This window comes from Pholcus phalangioides, unplaced genomic scaffold, assembly GCF_987345545.1.
Source record: "Pholcus phalangioides strain wild (caught in Gottingen) unplaced genomic scaffold, Ppha-v1.0 ptg000015l_1, whole genome shotgun sequence".
Classification (NCBI taxonomy): Eukaryota; Metazoa; Arthropoda; class Arachnida; order Araneae; family Pholcidae; genus Pholcus; species Pholcus phalangioides.
The window spans coordinates 55,781,732-55,809,495 of record NW_028301608.1 but is presented as its reverse complement, the minus strand read 5'-3'; the positions used below and the strand labels follow the sequence as shown (position 1 = coordinate 55,809,495).

Here is a 27,764-nt window from a genome sequence, read left to right as displayed (position 1 = left end):
TGAAGTTCGGGAATTTCACAAATTGGTCAGTCATTAAAATGCCCGGATTTCGGACATTGGCCGTGGCATACACACTACACAAGAGATAAAAAATTGAGAAATGACTAGAGCAGTTTTAAATATAATTCATATCCATACTAGCAAGTATTCATGGATATTATGGTAAAAATTAACATATTTGAGACTACTTTAACCTTCACTCTCACATTTGGGTGCTCGAAGAGTCAAGAGCAACTCATAACCAAGACTATAAAAAACATAGAATAAAATTTATATAAAAAATAACAACTATTAAAGTGAAATACTAAAACATCAGTAAATAACAAAATGCCCGATTTGTTATAATTTACTGTAAAAACTAGTAAATTGTAAACCGTATTTTTTTCCAAATTAGTTACAAATTTCGCCGAGGGATGATGCTAAAACACCCAAATAACAGAAATTAAGGTGCATTCAATATATGTGGGGGTGCATCTACATATAATCCGCATCTTTCCGTAATTTTAGTCGTCCCGATTTTTTTCATAAAAATGTCCCGTATTTTCTACGAAGCTAACTCGAATTTGTAATAAATATTATGAATATTCGCCTTCTATGTTTCTCATGATTGAAGGTTTTTTCGATTTTAATTTACTTTGATTGGCATTAACCGTCTATTTTTTCTACCTGTTAGGCAATTTCTCAGCAAGTTTTAGCCATAACTGGCAATTTCTCATGTTTTGCAGCGTATCTGGCTAGGATTGACGGTGTTCCGCATATCTTCGTATTCAGTAGATTTCTGTTTGCTGTACATGGGAAAAAATATGGTCAGCCCAAGTGTATGTAGCATTTTCAGCAATCGCATGTCGCAACCATAAAATCTGGAGATACATGGGGCAGTGTCCGACCTAAATGGGCACACATCAGCTTTATAGATGTAATAATCCAGCAGTTTTCGATCGTTTGTGGATTTTAGGGATAGATCTGAACTTTCAAATTTCTCAATAGAGATGAGTTGCTCCAGTATATCTAGTATCACCACAACTAAGGTAGATTTCTGTCGGTAAATTTTGCGGCTAGTTTGGGAATTAGATGCGGTTGACGATTTACAGTTTCAGTTTTTGAGGTCCATGATTTCATATATGCTGCAAGAATGAAGTAATATTAGAATTATTGAAGAAATAATAATTTAATAATTATTGAGAGTAATTTCAGAATTGTAAAAATGAATAATTCATGAAAAAAATTTAGTCATTAGCGGAAAAATAATTTCATGAAATGAAAAGCATAATTTCAGAATTATTAGTCGAATTTCAGATTCAATAAAAGAAATAATTGAAATTAATTGAACAATTAATTCATGAAAAGGAGTTATTTGAAAACAAATACAAATTCAAATTTAATGAAAGAAATATATTCAGAGTAAATAAAATGTTCAGTATTTTTTCAAGGAAGCTTGTTTTACCACCGAGAATAAAACGGTATGACTTGGTGGTCCGCGGTCTGTGTGTATGAGACAGAGAGAGATCTCTAACGAGATATATATTTTTTTTAATTCAGGAAAAAAAAACCCTTACGCATGATAAATTTTTTTCTGTGCAAATCACAATTTTTAAACACATTTTATCTGAATTTTTAGAATGTGTCATAGAATTTTCACCACCCTGTATTATGAACAATTGATTTTCTCTATCATCATTAGATACAAATCGAACTGCATCCAACTGTAAACACGAGGAATATAGAACAAGAAAAAATATGCATATGGCGTCGTGTACTGTATATTATTCTTCACATATTCCCAGTTAATGATCGCAACAATATGTAATTATCCAATTCAGAACTCATTCATAGGAATTTTTCTTCTGGAAATCACGATTCACAAAAAAAAAAAAAAAAACACATAATGACGGAATTTTTTCTTATTAGAAAATAAGAATTTGTAGGGAAAAAGAACAAAAAATGTTTGATGTTAGTTTAATGACATAGGCGTAGATGTTTGTTTAGTATGAAGAATTTTTTTTTTTTGAAGATGATCATAGAATGTTTCCATTGTGTGTATACAAAAAAAAAACTAATATAATCAGTCTTGGTCTTGGGTTAATTAGAATCTTAGATATTTCCCCCATCGTTATCATTCTACACTTTTTTTACCCACATTCAGTGTTTTGTTTCTAATATTTCATGTTTTGGAATTTTTTAACAAATTACAGAGTGTCTAAAGTTAAAGTGCGAAATTGATTCAGTGCTTTGGATGGAGGGTATTTTTTTTGTTGGAAAAGATTAGCTTTCCACCGATCAGCACCCGCAATTCTGCAAGAATTGTGAATAAAAGAATGAAATTCGTGTCAGCAGGATGACATGATTCACAATATGTTTTGTGGTTACTGTATAACTTTATGAAGACATTCAACTTCATAAAATGGCTTTCTTTTCCAAGGTTTCGTGGTTTTTCTTCTGCATTTATATGTTTGGTGAATCGGCCTCATGATGAAATTTTTGAACCAAACGCATTAATTTTGTTCATTCTCTGAGTACTGGTTTGAATTATCTTCCATTTTTGTTTACGTAATAATATATATATATATATATATATATATATATATACACTGCTGGCCACCCAAATTGCAACACCAAGAAAGACAAGAGATATCGCAACAATATTTATTTTGCAGATAACATGTTGACCAAGCATCAAATGATTAAATTTATAGACTTCTGTGAAGTGTGGTTCCTGCCAAAATCAGTAGCCAGAGTAGCCGCCATTGTTGGAGATCACCACTGCCACACGCCTCGGCATTGATTCAAAGAGACTTTGGATGTGTTCTTGGGGTACAGCAGACCAAGCAGCTTCCACGCGTTGCCAAAGTTGATCTGGTGTGGCAGCTGGGGATGTAATCTGGGCCAATCGTTGAGCAACCATGGACCACATGTTTTCTATCGGCGAAAGATCCGGAGAGCGAGCTGGCCAGGGAAGCAATTCAATCTGGCGATTGACGAAGAACCTTTGGACAATGCGTGCCACGTGTGGTCGCGCATTATCCTGTTGAAATATGGCTGTGGGCAAGCCCTGAAGGTAAGGAAGGACAACTGGCTCCAACACCTCGGAGATGTAGCGCTGGCTTTTTAAAGTACCGGCAATGCGTACTAGAGGAGTGCGAGAGTGATATCCAATACCGCCCCATACCATAATACCCGGTGCAGGACTAGTGTGGCGGTGCATAACGCAGCTGTTCAGCGTCCTCTCTCCACGGTGTCTCCAGACTCGAATCCGACCATCGTGGTGTTGCAGACAGAAGCGTGACTCGTCAGTAAAGACAATTTCATTCCATTGTGCCGTCCACATCCTTCTTTCATCGCACCATTGGCGGCGGAGACGTCTGTGGTTCTGCGTCAAGGGTAGACGAAGCAATGGACGTCTTGCGGACAGACCACTCTGCTGTAAACGGCGTCGAATGGTACGCGCAGACACTGGATGATGCGGTACAGACTGAATGTGCTGTGCTATGGTTCGTGATGTGGCTGAGCGATCCGTCACTGCCATACGCACAATACGCCTGTCATCACGTGAAGTGGTGCACTGAGGTGGATGCGATCGAACACGTCGGTCCGTCGTACCCTCCTGCATCCAACGATCACATATCCGCATTACAGTTGTTTGGTTTCGTCCAACACGACTACCGATTTCGCTGAAAGATAATCCACAATCTCGGTAGGCCACTATCCTTCCTCTGTCGAACTCGGATACTTGATCAAAAGATGATCGCTGTTTTCTACGAGGCATAATTGATCGTTTTTTCAAAAAAACCACAAGAAAAACACAATTGCCGTACTTCAAATCGTCGAAATCTCCAAGCCTTAAATAGCGCTTTGAAGTGGCGCCACAGGCGCGCGTGATGTGCGTCTGCGCTGAAATTCTAATCATTTGTATATCTCACCTCCGCTAATGCATGTTGTAAATTTCATATTATTTGCATGCTTCCTTCAGGGTGTTGCATTTACGGTGGCCAGCAGTGTATATATATATGCAAGACATTTTCATTTATTTATTTTATCATAAAATAATGATAATTCTAATTTTAGACATGTATGTACGGTGTTTAATGAAGAGTGTTCGAAAATATTAAATGAACAATAATTCTGTGATATGAACTATCGTAGTAAAATTAAAATTAAGAATATACATACATGGTGGATGAAAAGTCCTGGATACATTTAAAAAATTTCTCTCAAATCAACTGACATACAAAGTGCGGTTTGCATTAAAATACTTACCGTGGTCTATAAATGTTTTTAATAAATTAAAAAAAAGTTCAAGTTTAACTCACAGGCAGCGCTGTGAAACGAAAAACACGACATGACACAAACATGACGTAACTCATAATAGCATTTATTCTTAGATTTTTAAACGCAACACAAATAGTGAATAGTGCATAGTTAATGTTTTTTGGCAATTTAGGTTACATAAAAGTACCGTACTTCAGCAAGATCACCCTTTCAACCTTTCAGATGTAGCTCTTGCTAAAAAGGTTGCTCATGTTTAAATATGGCAGTTTCATGCACCGCAAATTGTCATAAACACTAATTATACAGTGTTCGTGTTACATTTTATGCGTCAGATCGAGTTTTTCGTTTTACAGCGCTGCCTGTGAGTGAAATTTGAACCTTTTTTTAAATTTATTAAAGAAAACTCTGGGCCATGTTTTAGTGCAAACCGCAAACATTTTTATGTCAATTGGTTGATTTGTTGTTAATTTTTAAAATGTGTCCAAAACTTCTCGACCTCATGATGAAATGAAATGAAATCTTTATACAAATCAACATTTTCATAAGGCTCCCACTCCCATCGAAAAGAAAAGTCAATTGCCGTAGTCGGCAGTATTTTATAATGTGGTATTTGGTTCTCTCTAGTATAATATATCTGTTGTGTCTATTTATATATACGTACTACCATAATTACGCTGCATACATGATAAACGGTATGGAACTGCAACCCTTGCTGCCATCTATCTGATATAAACAAAACTATCTTATGTAGCCTAAGAAAAATTGATGACCGGTTTTGTGCAAAAAAATTAGCAAGATATATTATCGAAATAGGATATAATTTAAAACACAATATTAACTAACCCATTTGCATCATAAGCGCATATATGCGCGGAAATTGCCTGGCTATTATCGCCAAAGCGCATACATGCGCGCTAGTTTTTTATGTATAAGAACAAAACACTAGAGCGCATAGCCATAGCACGCATGTACGGAGTCGTGGGCGGAGATACGGGGTGCAATGCCCCCCAGCCTCAAAGGTGGTGTCAACTGATCTAATGTATAGCCTATATGTATATCTGAATTGACATCATCATTATCGTGCCGCCCCCCCCCCCCCAATAATGACCGTGCCACCCAGACTTCCAAGTCTATCTCCGCCTATGCACGCAGTTAGTGGAAAGTGATGATTGCAAATGGATTAAAGTATTTTTCCGGGTAAAAGCAATAATAAAAAAGGAGGAGTTTGATTCAAATAGTCGTGAAGAAGTAATTAGAACTACAAAACGTACACGTATTATTGCGATATCTTCTGACAATGACGATAGGGATCAAAGTGTAAGTAATTTTGAAATATTTCTAACTTCATACAATAAAAACTTTTTGGTGATATGGGCCAATTTCCCACTTTTTCGAATGATGCAAATGGGTTAATCATATTTCTAGGTATGTCGTTGAATTTTAGCCGATAGTAGTAAAATTTGCTGTCTGTGAAATGATAGATGACTATTGCCGGAATTAACTCTGTATTAGAAAGAAAATTTGAGATATCAATTATTGAAATTCGTAATTTTTTCTATTATCCACTCTGTACTCTCAGAATTGACCAATTCACCTCGTAGAAAATTCAATCATGAAAATCCACATGAACTTTAATTTAAATGTTACAGAGGAAATCTCTCAGTATAATAGAGTAACGCATCGGTATAATATGATATATTTTTGCTCTTTTTGCTTAAAATTTTACTTCAATTTTAGAGTCAGCTTCGAGACTTATTAGTTTTGGACGGTTTGTGAAACGTCGTATGTAATTAATTCATGAAGTTCGTAAAATATAAATTTTTCAGAGAAATAAATCGTCGATGAGAAAATCTCATACCGAAAACATCTTTGATCTCATTTCATTCTCTATACATAGGCAATCATCATATTTATAGTTTTTATTCGAAATAAAACTTCTCTATTCGGGATTTTTATATAAAAATGGAGAAGAAAAAAACAGTTTTCTAGCATTGTCATCTTTCTGGATGATTTCAATCGGAAGAGGTTTTGAGGGGAAAAAAAGGAAATTTGTATAAGAAAAATACATTTTCTGATCAGCGTATTTTCATAGGAAATAACACAACTTTTCCGAGATGGTTCTTGAATTTCTTTTTACTTATTATTATTTGGTATATACAATCCAGAGGGGTTTCCATTTTTTTTATTTAGTTCAGCTCGAAAATCTCTCAGGGAAAAAAATGTATGTACAAAAAAAATTGACATATGCTACATGCTTTTACTTACTCAAAAATGAAGTTGTGTTCGACAAGACGAACGCAAAAGAATAAATATAATATAAAAAGAAAGAATAACCGATAAAAGGATATGGATTTTGCTTCAAGAAGACGTTTGATCTGCACCAAACGAACCAAAAAAGAAAAAATGTTTCCTCATGTTTCGTATGGAAAAAAAGAAAATGTTTCTGACACTAGAATACGTTCTTATACAACATCAAACAAGCCTACGGTTTTCCTGAACGTTCATTTTTTCCCCCTAAGTCTCTAGAGAACAATTTTATTGTTGAATTTCTTCCTGAAAAATAAATATTTGCTTTCAGGTAAAAGCTACATAATCATTGTTATGTGGAATAGAATGATAAAAATCTTACCTTCGACAACTGGCCCATCGTTTTTTGAATCTTTTACTACACCTGTAAATAGAGGAGGAAAGAAAAGAACAGTTATTTAAAGAGATTTGAAAGTTTTGTCGGGCATTTTAAAAACTTGAATAATATACAGGGCGCATAGCCGACAGCACGCATCCCAAATTATTGGCGCACCGTTGATTCTAGAGCCCTGTTTCCCAACGTGGGGCAATTTGATTTTTAAGGGGGGGGGGTCTATTTGAGTATTTCTATGAAGACTTGGAACCTTCCGAACTCCCTTCATTTTTTATATCAGTTCAAATTTTTAAACAATTTCTTGACGATTACTTTTTTGTTTTTCTCATTCAGTTGAAGGGGTTTAATTAAAGGTTCTTGACGCTTTGTATCCCCCTGAAAATTTGTGCCAGTAAGGTAAATTCGACAGACCCCCTGTGCGAAGAACCCTGATTAAAACAGAGAGCGAGAGAACCACTGCCTTTGACTAAGTAAAAGTAGATAGAAATGGGGAGGGAGCAAAAGACCCCTGGTTTTGAAATTTAAGGAGGCAAAGCAAAAACTAATAGTTATACATAAAAAAAACTTGAAAAAATCCTTTGTTATAACACGATGAAGTTTCACCAGCGGGGGATGGGGTACCCCCAGAAAAATTACGGGGGACATCTGGATTTCAGATATGCTTTGCTGGGGCATAGTCTAAAAAAAGTTGGGAAACACTGTTCTAGAGGCATACTTTCAGTCAGAAAAAGTATCCAAATAACGCGTAGACCTCAGGCAAGTCATTCATATTTGAAAGGGTTATATTGTTATTAAAATAAAAAAAATAACTTTTTCTATACGGGCACCCTGTGCTACAATACACAATTAGAAAGTTGTTGACTTGTCTCTCTTGATGCTAACCAAAACATTCCACGTTTCCAAGTGTAATATTCGCAGAGATATTTGAAAGAACGATATTTGAGATTATTGGGAAAGAACAGCAGAAACTGATTTACAACGTTTCTTTTTCCCATTTATGCTGTTTTTTTTCCTCAATTTTTCTCTGATTTCGGAGCTTGGATATCTCAGTGAATATTGCACTTAATAACGTGGATTTTTTTTTTGTCCCCGGGAGAGAGTTGGCAACAGCTTTCTGATTGGGTTTTTAAGGACGGTGTGCTTGAAATTCTTTTTAAATTTTTATTTTGATAACTATACAACCCCATGCAATATGCATAACTTGTCTCAGGTCTACACGTTATTTGGATACTTTTTTCTAATTGGAAGTATGCCTCTAGTGTCAACGGTTCACCAGTAATTTGCGGCGCGTGCTGTTAGCTATGCGCCCTGTATAGTAATACATCGGAATGGGAATATATCAAGAACTGATGAAGCTTCTTCAAAAGGATGTTATCGGATTACATCACTAGATTCAAGAAATGTATAAACATTTGAATACATTCGTTATTTATTTTTTTCAACTTTTTTATATGTATAATCACCGAGCATTTTCGTAAGTTTGATAAATTTCCCTAAATTTATCACTTTCACCGGCCATTATGCATAATGCCCAAGCGTCGTGTCGTTGGAAAACATGATATATTGTTCTATATGATATACTAAACATGAAAATGTATACACATATTGTATCATTATATCGGGGAGCGATCGTAAAATTCATCATATTATCGGGTTCGGACTATATTCATCACACGTAGAAGACTCATTTGGAACTGTTTTCATATTTATCAGTTTCACGAATTACATTAGGGTATTATGCATAATCACAGAAAAAGGCGATATATTTCAATTATTTATCGAATTTACCAACAACACTTGGTTATTATGCATATTCGCCGGTGAAAGCGATAATAACGTGATCTTCACGTATTCCCAAGGGATCAGCATGATCCGTCCAGGGAATTTGTTAGTATTAGTAGACATCCATGCCCGAACCGGGATTCGAACCCAGACCTGCACAGTGAGAAGCTAGTTCCCTAACCACTGCACTGCCAGGCGGCAGTGCAGTGGTTAGGGAAGTTTTCAGTATGTTTCATGTATTCAGTATTTATTGTTCATGTTTTCATTTTTCATTTTTCAATTCATTCTTCATGTTTTCAGTATTTATCAAATTTACCAATGACGTGGGTATTATGCATATTCGATGGTAAAAGTAAAAAATTTATCAAACTTACCAAGATGATTGACCGATTTATCACATTTACCGTAACATATATACGAGTTTTGATCATTGATCATTTTTTGTCACACCGCGGTCATTTTCTACGATGGCTAATTAGACCGGGACCTACAATTTATTACAGATCCTGAACGGTAGCCTTTTTTTATATTCATCGAGAGGTTGGTGCGCTAACCCCTTGGTGTGGGACTCCCCGCGGTAGCCATCTTTTTCTGTGGTCATGTCGCTGTTTCTGCTGTACCAACGTCAGGAAAGTTTCTGACAGGGACGAACCGGGTAGCTAATTTGCGACACCACCTAAGCGAGTATCTCATCGACCTGCTTGATGCTTTGTGTCCTACAGAAAATTTGTGCCAGTAACGTAAAGTCGACGTATCCCCTGTGCGAGGAACCCTGAGTAACCCCACCGAGTTTTGCTTATACCTTTCATATATTTGAGCTCTCAGAACAGCGAAATGAATATGAATGACGAAATTTTCAAACCAGAAAATTTTTTTAAGACTATGTAAAAATTCTTAAATATTTTAGCTACATGGAAACATAACAGAATAAGGGGTAAAAACATTATCCCGACTCCATTTTAATGCAAACCCTTTCAAACCTTAGGCAGAAACATAGATCTCTCTTTCGCCGTAAAACGAACATAATACACAAATAGAAAGAGACGAGGATTATAAAACATTGCATTAAACATGAAGTATGGGCATTAAAACTTTTGTGACAAATACATCCTCGTGTACACTTTTTAACGAGGGGCTTCGCTGAGCAGAGGAGAAGAAACAAACATTATTTTCGATTCAAGAAACGAAATTATTGAAAAGAAAAATGACCCTGTACTCCATAAAAAAAAAACAGGTTCTTCTTTCAGAAAAATGGACGGGAGAAGAAAAAAATGTAATAAAAATATCCATCAGATTGAATCTTCCTGAAATAAAAGGATACGAAACAGAAATTATTTGAGAGGGGATCGTAGGAAAGTAAGTGACATAAGTAAAGTTTGCTTTTCCTTTGCGCCTTCGAAAAGCATTGGAAATTAAATTATTGAAAGCTCACAAGAAAATCAGAAAAATGACAGGAAAAATATCTATCGTATGTAATGTATTTTTTTTCCTCATTTTTCATTTTATTTTCATGGAATTCGATCCCCCCTGGTAGAATGTAGTATGAAAAGGGCGGGAAAAAAAATACATAATGCCATTTGCAACCTGATTAGAATGACTATTTCAATTATTGTAACAAAAAAACGAGGGTTTTTTCGGTGCAATTTAATTGAAATGTGAACGAACTTAAAAAAATGATAATTTTTAAAATGTGTTAGTATACATAAACAGCAATGAACTGTGTACGTTGTACGTACTTAAGTGTACGCACTTATAATTGCATCAAATTAAGGAATAGAAGAGAGAATTCATTATTAGGCAATCTAACATACACACACACAGAGTCATTCTAAATTCATGAGACAAATTCAAGAGATGATATATAAGACATCTAAAAGCATTTTTCATGAAATAAAATATGAGGTCGAATTGCAAAACAAAAGCGGTAGAGGGTGTTTTTAGATAATGCTCAATAGCACTTTACCAAAAACAAGTATACTTTTCCGACAGATTCCCTGCGATATGTTCTATTAACCATTCGAGGGAGCACATGCACTTTCAGATTTGTGCAAGGACCATCAAGAGTGAGTTTTCGTGTGTGAATTGAGCTTTTTCTACTTCGTTTCAAGCTCATAAGTCGGATATCTTCTCTCGCAAGTTGAAGCATTTTCTGGAAATGCTTTGTTCATAACTAGAATTATTCGCGAGGATAATTCAGAAACTCGTGATTCGAGATACCACTTTATTACCTTATAATCATTTTAGGAAAATATATCCATCAGAGAAAGTAAACAATGTCAATCCAAGGGGGTGAATAATAGAGATTATTGTATTCCATTTAAACCCATACACCACTACATGCTTTCGGCTAAAGATTTGGATGATCTGTATTTGAGGTATCGGCAATAAAATTAAAAAAAAAGAAAAAAAAGACTGGTTTCTTTGTTTGCATGTCAGAAATAAAAGGTGGAAGAGATAGACAAGTGCAATAGAGATTTCACTATTGCCCTCACTTTCTCTTTCTCTCTCGTTCTCTTATAAATATGCAGTAGAGATATACATTTTATGGGGGTGGTCACTAAACAGGAGTACGGAAAAAACGGGAAGGCAAGCAAAAAACTTCTGTTCACAGGGTTACAATAAAGCAAGGATGATCAACATTTTGGAGAGTACGGGCCATTTCCTTTGTTTCAAAACGTGTCGCGGGAAACTCAAATGATATGAAAGTGTCCCGTAGGCCACTTGAGTGCTCTGGAGTCGTGCCGTGGGTCAATCAAGTGATCTATAAATATGCCGGGGGCCACTCAAGCGATGTGGAACTACACCTTGTATCACTTACGTTATCAGTGAATATACTGTGGGTCACTTAAGTGATTTAAGTTCAGTTAACACTCTGAGGGTCATATTTGGCCCCGCGTACCATGGTTTGAGCATGTATGCAACAAAGCTAAAAGCTACACGATGGTGATAAAAGAGGTAAAAAACAGGGAGAGCTGGAATGAATTTCTTCCCTTTGTGTTTCTCTCTCCAGGTATTTCGTCCGTGATCGTTAAGAGGTTAAACAGAAACATCCAGCACGACAATTTTACTCACAAAATTCAACAATTTTTAGAACCAATAAAAAATAGCCACCTACGACTTTTTTTTCATACTGAAATAAGCAGTAATGCTAACAATAACAATCCTTCACCACCGAATGACAACCGAATGAGCCATGAAATGCTGTTTGATCATGACTCGCTGGCTAACAGCCGAGATTGACCATGTCTAAACATGTCTAATCTAATCTCTTCTCTGCACTGATCATTGATCTTCCATTCTCTCTCTTGCTATTTCTCGGATCAAGCGCACTTTACTGCTTAGGTGAACCTGACTACATACGACAAAGCCCAAAAGAAAAGGTTTGTTAGACACTAACATGCGATAGATCTATTCATGTCACTAGTGAATGGTATAGATACGGGAGTGGGGATAGCGAAAGTTCTCGGATAAGAGCCCGCTAAAGGTTAATGAATAAGACTCCTTTTTTTGTATATCCTTCTAGGTTTCTTACCTACACTCCATTTAACGAATAGTCCGTAGGAGGGGATAAAAGGAAAAGCCACCATCACACACCAGGCTTCAAGTTGCCTCTTCTCTTTTGTTTGAACGAGTGCTTCTGCTTTGATATAAGGATTGATGCTGTAAGTATAGCTGAGATTTATTTTACCTCCATCCTATTTTTTTTTTTTGCCGCTCTGTCTTTCTCTATTTCTTTTCATTCATCCTCCGTTGTCGTGCATTGAAGTCGAAACATAGATTTTTACTTAAGTTAGATGGAAATGAATGAAGGTTTTTCTCAAATAGCTTCGACACGCGCGCTACGACGGTGAGAATCGCGAATCTTTTGTCATGATCAACTCTCTTCTTTTATGCGTTTTGAGGGAATTCGCAATGAACCGTAACGGCTCATGTAGATACATATGCACACGCATAGCAGGGAGTAAGTGATGGATGCTTTTCTTCTCAAGTCATTGTCCACGTTCTTTGACAAGTAATCGAGAATATTTTCAAGAGCTGGGTGATGACATGTAGGGGGTGAATAGATTGTATTTTCTTAGGCATGATTTCTTCAGGTATGCAATTATTAGACTTGCTTAGTTTTCCTCGCGTAGGTAATTACTAGATGGTAACGCATTAATTAGTAATTTTACTGATGGGTTACTGACACCGAATTGGATGATGTATAATTCAAATCCCAGCAGAAATACTCCAAAACTGTAGCCTTAGAAATGAGGGAGGAAAAGAAATGAGTTTTCATCGTTTATGAGATGATTACCGACACCTCTGTTTTAATCTTCTACTATCATTTGTTTGTCTCTTCTATATAATGGACTAGTCAAACAAGTCAACTTGAATCTAAAAAAAGAATTAAAAATTAAATTCTGAGAAACAACTCTTCTCCCCTGCGAAAGTTGTTAAAAAACACTTTCCATACCCAATTCTTATAAACAGTTTAGGACGAGTAAATTCGTTCCCGTCAGAGAAATGATTAACATAAAATAGTGTTTCTCCGTTCTTGACTAAGTATTACAGATAAGAGAGAGTGTATTCTATTTTCACCCTCACCTATCTGTTCTCTTTCCCCTCTTAAGTACATGTATATACGTAGTATTTTTATACAACCTATTTACCTATTGTACAATTACAATTTACCTATTTTACTCGTAGTACAACCTATTTTAACTTAGAGTTTTTCTTAATTTTTCCTTCTCATCACGGAGATAAAAGAACTTTTTTTAATAGAGTTGTAACGCTTTTTGTGGTGATGAGGAGAGAGGAAAGAAAACAGATAGACTTTTTGAAATTATTTCACTGGCGTTTGGACGCAATATTACGTCATTGATCGTAAAGTGGTTGAAGCGTTAATAAGGACAGCTCAAGCGTGTCGGCGCATATTCTTAGAATCACTATTACACATTTCGCATACGTATTTCCAGGACCACCCACTCGAAAGAAAAGTTGAGAACCACGGAACCAGGCCAATACAAGGTTAAACACAGAAAAGTTCATCCCTTGCATCCACAGATTTACCTTGAAATAAGTCGTAAATGAAACCCTAATTCACTAAATGCAAAGACCAGGAGGTCGAATTAATCGTTTCTACCGTCTAGATTATATTTCAGGGATTTCTGTAGGAATAAGCGACTGAAATATTGAAGTTCAGTGAAATCATAGATGGGTATTTGAAATGTATGCATCGAAGTCGATAAATTTACAATCAGCTTCATTACCGTCATATTTTATAAATATTCGTTCATCGCGTTATATGAATTTTACATGAACAGTATTGATTTACAGAGTTTTCCATTTTGAACTTTAGTAAAGAAAAAAAATCAAAATATTTCTCAAAACTTTACGAGATCATTATTATGACTAGAAAAATCACACATAGTTGAGAAAGTTTATTCTATTCTATTTATATGCATCCCGAATAAAAGGCCATACTGAATTTGAAGCTCAATGCGTAAAAGTTGAATTACCATGTAAACTTTTTGAAAGCTAATGTAAAAGCTAAAAATATCCTGATGGAATTTCTGAGTGGCAGACAAATATTTATAGCCTTATGATCTCTTTTATGTATTTCTTTTTATATTGAAAAATGAAAGGAAAAATAAATCATGAAAACTGCACGGAATACAATAACGAGAATGGTTTTGCTCTTTCTTCAGAGAAAGGTACCGTTCGTAGAAACTGAGAACCGTTATTTTTCAAGTCCTTCCATCCAAAGCCTCGGTTTCATGCGTCGTGTTTGAGCGATGGAACTGCTGCGTATATTATGTATATATCATATACTTTCTAAAAAAAAAATGTATCGCGATAAAACACTATCCGTACTGTAAAATATATTTTTTTTCCTGTATTATCTTTGTTATCGATGCTTGAATTCGTCGTCAGCGTTGCGCAGTCTGTTTCCCGTGACAGGCATCAAAGTCCACGGATTTGGAAAATAGAGAAATACACATATGCTACATAAATTTTCATTGAGTTGTTGAAAAAGATAAAATACATTTTTCTCTCCCTTCTCTGTAAATCCATATCTACCTTTTTTTTTCATTTGATTTTTGAATTTCTCATTAAATAAATTGAATTTTCGATGCCAAACCCATAAATACTTAATTAATTCATATTCAAGGGAAAAAAGCAATTTTATGATGCACAAGTTATAATATGGTTCAAAATTTACATCAAATGATTACTTTCATGCTTTTTCCCCCCAAACATCTCCTTGTAAAAACTCCTCGAAAGTAGAATCTAATTTTGAATAAATTTTTGATGTTTTTATTTGCATTAAAGGTTATAAACGCGAATGTCTATTTAAACTTTGATTATGTTAGTGATTAATGATGAGATAAACTATTTAATTCTATATGCTCTTCGGAAATATCAGCTTGAAATATTATGAACGGTAGATAATTATTATTTCCAAATTAATGGAATAAACCAAAAAAATATATGAGATTTTAATATTTCTGATTTAACCCGAGCGATTAATGAAATTATACGAGTCATTAAAAAATTGAATAAAAACTTATGTCTGGAATTTTTTTTTTACAATTTTTGGATTTTCTAAAACAACGTCTCAACATCAAAATTTAATGATAACATCCCGGATGACAACGGATTTAAAACAACGTTGACAGTCAACGGAGAAAAAGAAAACATGTCAAATGATGTTGTCTGGAATTGTCAGGGTATATTTGATAGGAAATCGCCAAACATTATCTCGTAATTGGCTAAAAGACGAATAAAAACTTGAAAAGCAAAAGAAAAAAAATCCAGAGGGATGTTCCCGCAGCAAGGACGAAACAATCAGTCAAACATCCGAAGAGTTTCAGGCAAATCGCCAAAACAACGGATAAAATCGAATTACGCAATTATGTTTGTGTCAGTGCCAAAGATTAATGGAATAACAAGCGTTTTTAAATAATGGGACGCCTATTAATGGACCCTATTTTCCGTTGCGCACTACTTAGATTTACGGAGAGACATCATTTATATCCGGTCATATTAGGTATGTTTACCGACAGCTCCGAAAATAGAGCACGGGCTTCCATGGAAAATTAATGAATACTTCCATAATTCATTTTTTTTCTACTCGCTGTAGCATAATCATATTTGTTTTGGCATTGATTGTAATTTGACGCTAATAGTCCGGTTGACGACAAAAAGAAGGAAATGCGGTGTGTATATCGTATGTATAAATTAACCACCCGTCAACTTGAAGGTTATTAGTATGAATCTTCGAAATATATTTAATGCACATCGAAAGAAGCGGGATTATGCTTGGTATTTATCACATCGGTGTAAATTATGCTTACAAGTTTCAGCATATTATTAAGGCGACCGCCTTTCCATCAAATGACAAATTTCAAAAAAATATTTGAAATAACTTTTATATGTTCATCTGAAAGTGCAGTTATTCTAAAATCGAACCTGTTTCATTTTCATCTCTAAAATAAGTAGAAACAAAGTCATTTCGAATTAAGTAAATCGAAATGGATGCTCTTAGTTTGAAAATGAAATAAATCTTTGAATGCGTTTTCTGAAGATTTGTGATTTTTCATTTCCACTTTACGGAAAACTTCATTTCTCAAAATGTTTTCAAAATATCTCTATATGAAACTTTCCCATTATATTTTAACCATTTCACGCACAAGCTTTTGGCAACAAACTTGGATGATCTCTATTTGATGAATCAGCAATAAATCTGATAACTTTGTTCTAACCTAACAGCACGTTAGAAAAAGAAAGAACGTGAAAGAAAAAAAACAGAAGTAAAAGAAGTAAAAATAAATAGATAAAGAGAAACAGTTTAATAGATACAGAAAAACAGTTTAATAGATAAAGAAAAACAGTTTAACAGATAAGTAGATAAAGGTAGTATGCACTAGATTTCTCTTTTCACCCCTCACCCTACGTGTTTTCTTTTGCTCGGACATGTATATAGTAAAAAATATACATTGCATGTAATGAGTGAAATCTCTAACAAGAATATAGAAAAAACGGGGGAGAAAAAAAAACTTCGGTTCATAGAGTTGAAATAAAGCTTTGCGATGGTTTGGAGATAGGAAAGAAAACACAGAAAAAACTGGACCGAATTTATTCCACTGGCGTTGGACGAAATATTTCGTCCGTAATCTTAAAGTGGTTAAACAGCCCTGGCTGTGCAACGAACTAAAAACAAAGTGACATGTTGGGAACCTTTGATTCATATGATTTTGGATTGCAATTATCAAGTGAGTTTTACGCACTCAGACTTTTAAGTACCTATGCACACGCATACATCCGGCACAACTCGATCAGTAGTAAATTGCCCATGACGATTGATCGGTTTGTATGAATGAATGAATGAAGTTTGAAGAAAATTTGTGCATTTCTTCTACATAAACAATCATGATTCAAACAATTCCCATAGTATTCTAAACTCTTATTCTAAAACTCTTAGCTCCATTGCTAGACATTCTACGCTAAAAACTGCAGCTTGCAACAACATGTTCTTCGCACAGATTTTATTGCTATGACATTGTTCTCTACATAGAGCAATGCCATAGCAATAAAATCTGTGTGAAGAACATGCTGCTACAAGCGGTAGTTTTTAGCGTAGATTGTCTAGCAAAAGTACTGAAAATATGCTAATTTTACATATAAAATTAGCAGTGATTTTTTTTTTTGCAAAATTGTTCATCCGATAACATTTATTTTCCTAATTTTATACCATATCCAAACCAAAACCACATTCGTTTTACTCAAAATGACATTTTTTGTAAAAAAAGGAACTTGATTTCGAAGAATCCTCGATGATCAGGACTGACTTAATCATGAAAGGTTAGTGTGATTTGGATTTTTACTACGGAATGGAAATTTTAGAAGGACATCATCTAGAAGTATTTACTCCAAGAATCTTTCAGCATATCGATCTATCAGTATTTTTTTTTTCTTTTATGTGGGTTCAATGTTATACGTGAGTTTTTAGTTGACTGCACTTTCTTCATGTCTGATATTTATTTATTATTATTATTACATTTCTTCATGCTATCGTGAAAAGATGATACATTACTGTATACGCATGTCACGGATGGAAGCCTGGGACGAAATTAATAACGAAACCGATCAATCTTATAGAATTATCAGCGATACCGACGGACAAAATAAGCTTCAGTCGAGTGATCAGCCCATGATACTGAAAAAGCGTCGGAACACTGACCGAAATCCCTAATGGTTAAAATAATAGGAAAAACAGTTCTATATTTTAATATTGATAGTGTTAACACCCATATACTGTATATTGCGTAATTAATCGAAAAGTTAAATATGACAGCTTGATAAGTGTTGACACCTCATGCGAAAACTTGGAAAAAGGACAAGTTTCCATCATATAATCAATAAATGAATGATATTCATACACACAGAAAAAGTAAAAGTACATTTTTGTGAAAAAATGGGTTTTTTTTTGGCATTTTTTACTTTATCACAAACTATTACGTGTTTTATGCCAAAAAATCATTTTGTTGAGTCTGGTAAAAGTTATCCGTATAGCAAAAGTTTCGCAATTTATACAGAAACTATTGGGCAGTTTCTTGCCGTTTTTATTATCAATGCCCTTACTGCAGGGCTGGACAAATCCCAGGCACCAGGTCACCATAGCAAGTAAGAAATTGATATTGGTGCCTAAAATTCTATTTGTGTAGTTACTAAATCGCAGACTGACAGCAGCACAAAATGTTGGGAATTTAAAGCTGCGTATCTACCAACATTTTAGGGGGTCACTATGCCATGAAAAAGTCAAAAGAAGCATTATTTTGGACCTTTTTCTTCAGGTAAAAAAAGTTTTTGGTGCCTAGAGTTTTTTGTGATTTGTCCAGCCTTGCCTTACTGCATGCATGTTCAACCCATGGACCAAATGTGACCCCAGAGGAATCGGATGTGGGCTCCTGCTACCATTATCAAACATAATTTTGTAAGAATGAATCAAGCGGCACATTTCCATATCACTTAAGTGACCCGGGGTGCAGTTCCACATCACATAGGTTGCCCGCGGCACATTTTCAGACCCAAGTGTCCCATGGCACATTCATGGATCACTCAAGTCAAGTGTCCCGCGGCATATTTATCGATCACCGTGGCTCATTCTTTGGTCACTTGAGTGACCCGTGGCACATTACCACACCACTTGAGTGATGTAATTTACTGATCACTTGACTGACCAACGGCACAGTTTCAGATCACTCAAGTGGCACGCGGTCCATTTTCAGCTCATTTAAGTGCCCCACGGGACATTCACAGATCACTTTAGTGACCCGTTGAGGCATATTTACAGATTGCCGCGGTACATCCTCAGTTCATTTGAGTGACCTGCGGCACAGTCCTAAATTTTTCAAGTGGCCCGCGACACGTTTTCAAATCAGCGAAGCGGCCCGCACCGTCATAAAGGTTGAGCATCCTTGCCTTACTACATGAAACGATTACTCTTACTAACGTAACACGCATCATAAAGCAAATAATTGAAAACTTAGTCTATCGCTTATAAAATTTCGAATCCTTCACGTTTCAATTCCATTTGTATGCATGAATTAATGAAGGATATCACATGAGGGTAGAACCATAGACGTGATGTCTCCCATTCAACGCATTTAACACTCCAGCTATTACATATTTATTTATAAATCAAATAAAAGTAAACTCATTCCTTTTTCCGGTTCAGTATCACCAACTACCTGGAACGGCTTCAGAGAAATGCTAAAAAATCAAAAACGCTGTCATCTCCAGATGTCATGTCATAAATAAAATCTCAATCCGTATAAAAGACACTGAGTTGTCTGTCACGTACGCCACTACTTCCGGAAAAGGAGAAGGGAGCGGCCCGAAAAAAATACGTATCGCATCAAAACTTGTCACCTGACAACTGAACAGTTGACATTTGTAAAGACATGCAACAGAAACGGCTTATACAGCTTTCATGATAATGTAACACACACCTGTTTAGCTTGAAGTAACATCGCCGTGAATCACAATTTAGTGATGTAACTTGTATCAGCTGACAACAAAAGTTAATCCGAAGCTGGATCTCGAAAAATTTTGTGCATTTTGCCGGGACCGGGTTCTTGATTATGCATATAATGCATATTTTGATTGCATACATTCTGAAAAAAGTGTGTCTCTTCCAAAAACTCATGGGCATTATAAAGTCGAATCCCGTTTTAACGAATACCGTTAAAGCGAAAATTTCTTTGAATCGAATACTTTTCTTATCCCTCAGATGAGTTTACATAGGAAAAGAATGAAAAATCTTGGAATTCCTTTTTTTAGAGAAATTTCGTTATAACGAATTTATTTCTCTGGTCTCTTGGAGTTTGTAATAACGGAATTTGACTGTATTTAGAAAAATAAAAATAATTCTGTATAAATATTGCGTTGCTGGGGGAGGGAAAGCAGTTATCAGCTCGTAATCGGGAAAGAAGAATAATTTTTTTTTGAAAATAGGTGGCGATTTGCAAAGACTTCGCAATTTCAAATATGGCAGTTAAAATGCGGATCAGGAAAATTTTAAAAACCGCTTAAAGTGTTAAGTCAGGGCTTAACTCCCTGAGGTCAAAAGAAGAAAATTTACACTGAGTAAAAGCAAACCATACATTTGTTGCACACCAGGGGTCTGAAAGAGATGGAGACACTACTGTATTCATTTCTCTCTCTTACTTTTCTTTAAATCGAAGATTATTTTGTTCTTACAGTAGAGTTTTACTGAGAAAATTGCGAGATTTTCAAATATTTTGTGATCATGTTCATGAGCATGCATTAGAGTTAGACTTACGTCAAGAATTGTCTTCACGTTTGAGAAGCACGGTCACTATTGTTAGTTCACAAAATAAACGCTAAATTGATTGAGGGGAAAAGGGCTTTATATTTTTTCTATGCAAATGATGCTATTGTATATTGTAAAGGGTTGATTATATTTTATGGAACAAAAATACGGGACATAATGATCGAAGATACTGGAAATCTATTGACAACTCTAGACAAAAAAGCTGTCGGATGTAAGAAAAATGACCAATTATAGCTAAAATTGCTGGGGAAAAACTGCCAAAGGAAGAGAAGAGATAATGCCAATCGCAGAGAATTAAAATGCATTTCATAAGAAAAAAAAGTCGAACATGATAAATATGTGAGATGAATATTCATATTTACCGTCATAGCTATCGCAATACATTGCAGCAATAATTACCATCAATGAAGTGCATCATAATTATTTAATGGAAATTATCTTTGTTTACGATTTGAGTTCAAGTAAGTTTCAATGGAAGTATGAGAAAAAACGAGGGAATTTTTAACAGACACACTCACACAAGGACTACTAAAACAACGGGAAAAAGTGAAATACGGGCCATCTAGTCACCCTACATATTATGATGGATATTTCAATCTTCTCCATTTTCCATGATTTTGTGTGAGAACTAACTTATCATTGAATTCTTTTCACGTTCAGTGTAAAACACGTATTTTCTCAGCCATGTAATCAGAAATCGGATCGCCTAAATTAGGAACTCTTTTCTCAAAAACTCTTCTCTATCATATATTCCTAAATGTACTTGAAAATATTCAAATGTTTTATTTGAAAAAGATCACTCAAACAAAATGCCATATAGATTGAAGGAATAACAAACATTAGAGAATTTATATATTTCATATTCGTCAAAGATTAAAAACTGATACCACTCAAATGCACGCACGTGTCTCTGTTCCTTCTGCATTCGAGTCCAGCGTGAACAGCTATGATGTTATACGATGCGGCTTCATATCATAAACAGACTAAACCTGAGCGAGCAATGCTTACGGAAGCATTCCAGAAGTATGTATGTGTAACGAACAACCATTTCAAAAATATAGTTTACGAAGCACAGCTGAAGTCAATCGACCAAAATCGGTTTAGAGAGAGAGAAAGTAGGTGAAAGCGGGAGAGAGAGGGAGAGCGCTAGGTGGCGCATTTCCCGAGGAAATTTATATATAAATTCGGAAAAGCGTGAAATAGTTTTCCGAAATTTAATCCAGAAATTTCGCTGTGCGATGTGCGAACGAACATTTTCACGGTAGATTACACTGTGGGTTCGAGCAGGTAAAGCTCCGTTAATGAGTATGGTGCTGTAGGGGTGATGGACGCGTCAGAAAGAACTCTTCCCCTCCTCACCTCGTTCATTATAGGTCCAATGTCGGAGGTGTAGTTATCTGAACAAGGTTCACCCTCGACACACTGCTTCTCTCTAGAAGCGAGGTGGTAGGACTAATTGATGAGCTCTGGTGCGAAATTGTGGCCGAAACAACAAAAAGAGAAAGAAAAATGTATAATGTAAACCAAGAAAGTTGTTGCCCGAAATCGACTCGAATACATCGTCTAGAAGCCGGAAAGACGCTAGTTTATAAGGACGTTTCCCGGAGCTGAAATAACGTCCCGAGGCTAGAGTTTCTCTGAACGTCTCGTTGGATTTGTGGCACCTCCACTGCATTAGTGCGAGAGAGAGAGAGAGAGAGAGGAGATGGTGGTTGCGTGTCGGTCATAAATGTTTGTACCAGAGACCTCTCCCCTGCCAGAAATATTGCGTATTCGAGCGTAATAGATGACACGGCGAAAAATTTACCGACGAGACGGCGGAAGAACTTACTGTATGCCATCTAGCGGAACTCTGATCGTTATGATGCCGCGTAAAAAAAGTAAGTCAACCGGAATGAAAAAAATTGCAACTACTTTGACACCTAACAAATTTCTGGACTCGGAAATGTACGTGTAACGGGTAGCAGAGATAGCGATGTGAGTAAAATGCGCTTCGAGTATTATTGGTGTCAAGATGTAGATTGCAGTTAAAAATACCCGTTTCGTCTTGAGACGGTGGGCACTAGAATTTGAGCACGAAATTTCCATCAAATGCATAAGTTAGGATCCTCAATATTTGAAATTTGAAATTTTATTTACACACCCACATATACAATGCATGAAGGCACAGGAAATAATTGCAACACGACACATACACGTACAACATACGCAATGCGCTTCTGCTGTGCACAAGGGACCAAGGTGAGCAATATATTTATATCTCTGTTGGTGGCAAGCACTTATTTATATAAAGCACAGTGAATAGCATATCCTTACACATAGTTTTCACAATCCATCACAAGCCAATTACAACTTCATTATAATTTGTAAATGTTTCAGAATCTTATTATATTTTTGATTTAAAGCACAGTTTTTCAAACTTTTTGTTCCATCACCCCCTTCTCCACAATTTTTTTTTCTCTAATAACCGCCCCCCCCCCCGCAAATCTCAAGCAAACCCATCACATCCTATAATATATTCGTAGCTTCCATCGCCCCACTGGAACTTTTCACCCCCCCCCCCCCAAGGGGAGGCGCATTGCTCACTTCGGGAAACACTGATTTTAAGTGTAGAAATTCTATTTTTTCAGTTATTTATATAATTGATAACGTGTTTCTCAAAAGAGTTCTGACCCAACCACCTCTTCAGATGTTAAATGGTGACAAAATTGCTTCAGTGGCGATAGACTTTAGCTGTGCGCGATTCGAAATGAAGTCAAAATATTAATTTAAAAAAACCTCGAGAGACGAAACACAGTTTTGTAAGATCAAACTCAATCGGCATATCTCTGATACTGGAGCCATAAAAGTAAAATCAAAAAACCATCCAGTATCGTCTTTAACAGGAACCCCCTGTATAAAATAGCAGCTTTATTTAAGGCATCATATTTACTTACAGATATGCAAAACAAATATGAACCACGGCATACTCATCCTGCAATCACGAGATGATTCAAAATTTAAACAAAGAACTTAAACAAATGCACATTCGAATTTCAAATTCAAATATCACGTTAAGTCTACAATGTAAATGCATTTCCCTATAACACGATGTTCACTTACTGACTTTAGTTTCACGAGGAAAAACAAACCGTGAAATAATTGCATGAACTTGAAAGTGACTTCATTAAAATTTAAATATTTTATTCTTCTACTCGAGTATTAGAGGAACTCTCTCCCTGTATTATCATATCCCACAGCGAGCTTTATTAGCTTTTCCTTGTTCAATACTTGTACTTACCCATTAAAGTGGTCTTGCAAATGTTTATCGTTCATGTGAATATTTGCAATGAGAATCTCGAGTTCTTTGAACAAACGGGATCTTGAGTGTATTTATGTATGCTAATTGTACTCAAATGAATTCAATATATACATTTGGTTTAAGGATTTCTCGAACGAAAACTTTTCGTTCTCCAATAGGAGAAGTATATTCCTGATTCCACGGGAAATCTTAATCTTATTGCCAGGGAAGGGCAAAGCAACTTATATATGTTACGTCTCCCAGCGAAGAAATAAAATTCGAAAAGAGTAGAAAAATTCACCTCGGGCGATGTTTGCTTCGGGTGGAATATTCTAGATCGGCTGGCGCCTATCCCAGTTTAAGTGGGAAATACCGTCCCGGGTATCTCCCCCACCCCTCCCCCTCGGATAACATTCCTTTAGGCTGTGGCGATGGGTTGGATGGAAAGAAGAGGCTTTTTCGCTCTATCTAAAAGCATTTGCTAACTTTACTTCACCGTTAAATTGAAGATCCGGGGGCGCGAAAATGAATTCCGGATACCTAGGATGTTCTTTCCATGAGTGAAAATAAACTGAATCCTTGCCTGCAAACATCAAGAAGGAGAACAACAGTGGACCGGAGATGACAGGGAAGTGTGGGAAGTGTACTCTCTTCCTGTGTGAGTGGGTGGAGCGGAACTGCATATCCGTTTTCTCAATTTGGTGGTACAGTCGCTGAGTGAAAACTAAGGGCAATGAAAACTCTACGAGAGACCGCAGAATTCTTTGATTGAATTAACGTCTTTTGTGGTTGGGACTTGTTTGGTCGATCCCACATCCTCTCGCTTTCCTGAAAAAAAAAAAGGCTTTATCCCAACTCCATGGATTCTAATTTTCTCTCTCAACTCCTTTTTACTACTTTTCTCTCTGACAGATTTGCACACAAAAAGCCTCTTTTTTTTCCCCCTCCCAGTTTCCTTCAATCACGGTTTTATTTTCCGCTGCAATCTTTCCTCTAATCCGAACAGCTTTAGATAAACGAATTACCTTTTTCAAAAGGAATTGTTATGCCTTCATATGCTTTCAAGGTGTTTCGAAACACTTCGAAATCTCTGATGAAATTTGATTTGGTGAATGATGGTATATATATATATATATATATAAATGGAGTTACTTTTTCTGGTAGTTATTCAAGCGTGATATCACCCATTTATGGTAATTTATGAATTTTGTTTTGACCTAAAAATATAAAAGTAAATTCCGTTAGTAGTAATACAGTGACATCTCGCTACAACGGTACTCCATAAAACGATATTCCCCCTACTACGATATTTTTTTCTTGGTTTGCGGGATATCACTATATCCAGGTTTCTCTGTATAGCTATTCGAATACAATTTATTTTGTGATCAAACAATAATTAGGAGTAAGGCCATAATTTTTCGGATTTCTGGAATGAAGGAGAGTAAGTTCTAGGGCTAAAGAGCCGTCCCCAGTTTGAGAAATCGAACTCAAAATTCCCCGAACACCCTTCAATTTATTGACCATTCATTACCCAAATGCAGAGCGATCAGCAAATAATTGCCATTTCCGTTTCCTCCGTGACACTTTACTAATTGTCAAAAATTCCGGTATATCGGCATAGAAGCGATTCGTTCAACCCTGAGATCCCTGGAGAGGACTGTTAGTGTGGATGATTAAACAATTAGCGTCTTGTTTTAAATTATTTCATACTGAATGTTATTGTCTAAAGGCGGCAGCGACATTTATTTTGATGGCATAGGAGGTCCGTGGAACGCATCTTTTGGGCGCAAGGGATTACCAAGACCATTTACGTCGACGAAGAATTTTATTTCAAATTTTATTAAAAAATTTTATTTTTTGAGTACCCGTAATTTAACCTGAAGAGGCGAGCAGGATCCACCCACATTGCGTTTCGTCAGGCCTTACACCTCATGTTCGCGTGCCTAGAGCTTGTCAGGCTTTAAGAACGTACTGCCATCTAACTTCGGAATCGCAAGAGAGAAACTGGCATTTTGAGTGAATATTTTTCTGTATGCAACTTTTTTGTTGTGAGTATGCTGCCATCTTTTTCCCCCAAAGATGCGGTCACCATCATCAGGAGTTTTATTTCATTTATTTTTTCTTTTTGTATTTTGTTTTGCATATTTGAAATATGGATTTTTTGCTGTAATGCTAAATCGGTGACGTCATATTCAATACGACGACAGCTTTTATACCCGTGAAACTTTCGTTTAGTGGACGACAGCCTAGAATTCCGGATTAGTAGAGATACGTAAATTTCGCGCAACCCCCCCCCCCCGCGAGGGACATTAAATTGGTCGGGGGGGGGGGGTTGCAGAGAAGAGTCACTTATTACTCTGCGGAATATTTAACGAATTGGTACAAGTTGGAATGTGCGTGTATGTGTAGTGAAACCTTACGTGAAGTTTGTTTCTGTGTAATGCTTGTTATGTGTAGTGCTGCCACCTGCCACCAGTTTTTCTAACTATGAGTGAAGTGTAATGAGTGACTGATTTATCGTTGTAGGCCTGTTGCTCTCTGGGGCAAGACTTTTTAATGGGGAGATCGGCTCGCATTTGCACCTCGAAGTTCGGAACCAAAGGAAACCAACTTCAGCCGACCACCACTATGGTGACGGTGGGGTTCGAGGGCTTAAACTCTGAAGAGAAATTTAATTTTCTTTTAATGTTTGCATTGGGAGAGTGCAGATGTCGGGGGGGGGGGCGGGATATGATCGAAGTGTTTAACATTTTCAACGGGATGGATAAAATAGACCATGAGTTATTCGTCAATCAACTGCTTCGAGGAGGGGGCACTAGTATCGACTCCAGGTTGTGGTGTCGCAGGGAGTTTTTCTCTAGAGGGTTGTGAATAAATGGAATGTCTTATCTCCAGGGGATGTGAATTCAAACACAATTGATACGTTTGAGAAGAAATACGACAGACATAGTTTGATAAATCGAGAAGCTATGCATATTTAGATAAGAAAACCGTAATTTTTTTTGGACAGTAATATTTTGCCATGATTATTGATTTTTTATTGCTCTTATTGGGTTGCAGTATTTTTGATATAGTTTAGATATATATTCGACAACCATATTTTTATGGGTGTCTTATTTCAGCTTACTCGTTGGGCATTTTGGCCTTTGTATTTGTTTTATTATTGGCTAAGTATTAAATTATTGCACTTAGTTGAAAGTTCTAGAATTCAAGTGTTTAGCAAAATTACTACCTATTTTCCATTGAAGAAGTGCAAAATTATTGAGACAATCATCGATGCAACTTTCGCGAGAAAGTGTTGAAAATCAAATTTTAGAGATTTTGTTCATCAAAAATGGCAAAAATTTCGCATTTATCGCTTCCATTTCGTAAATAAGAAAAATTACGTGGCCATACTGATTAGTTATCGGAATGCTACAAACATAGTTCTGAAGAATAGGAAACACGTTTATATGTTTGATAATTGACACAGAAAATAACATAAAATGAAAAGTTGACAGTAGGAAACATATAAATGAAAATTTGAGAGAAATAGAAGATGATATTTTCAATTCAATTCCTTTTGACACTTATGGTAGCTGATAGAGTAATATTTGTTAACATGAAGTTATTTGAGAGGTTGAGAAAAATAAATATCGAAATTATTAATAACAATAGTTTTTTAAATTTAGGAAAATACACCATCTACAAAAACAATTTTTGGAAACAATACAAAAATCTCAGAGGAGTTGAAAAAAAAAGACAAGGCATTGGAAGCTTATTTTGAGACCGAAACGATGAAGAGTATCCGCAGAAAATGGAAATTCCTTCAATATGGAATTGCGTTGATAAAAGGCTACTGGGACGGAAAAAAATGAAGACCGAAGAAAGAACCATTAAGAAAGATGCATAATTAAAAATAACGAAGAACCAATTAATTTTCTCATGAAAAATTGCATCTGCTTCTTAGAAAA

At 35.9% G+C, this 27,764-nt stretch overlaps 1 protein-coding gene across 1 annotated transcript in view; it reads right to left on the bottom strand.

The window, feature by feature from the left end:
- The window catches only part of LOC149076256 (uncharacterized), a 195,156-nt gene that overhangs the window by 57,497 nt on the left and 109,895 nt on the right, over positions 1-27,764 (bottom strand). The window contains exon 2 of the mRNA XM_089242204.1: positions 6,896-6,937. Coding sequence (XP_089098330.1) covers positions 6,896-6,937 — 42 coding nt within the window. The remainder of the gene's footprint in view (positions 1-6,895; positions 6,938-27,764) is intronic.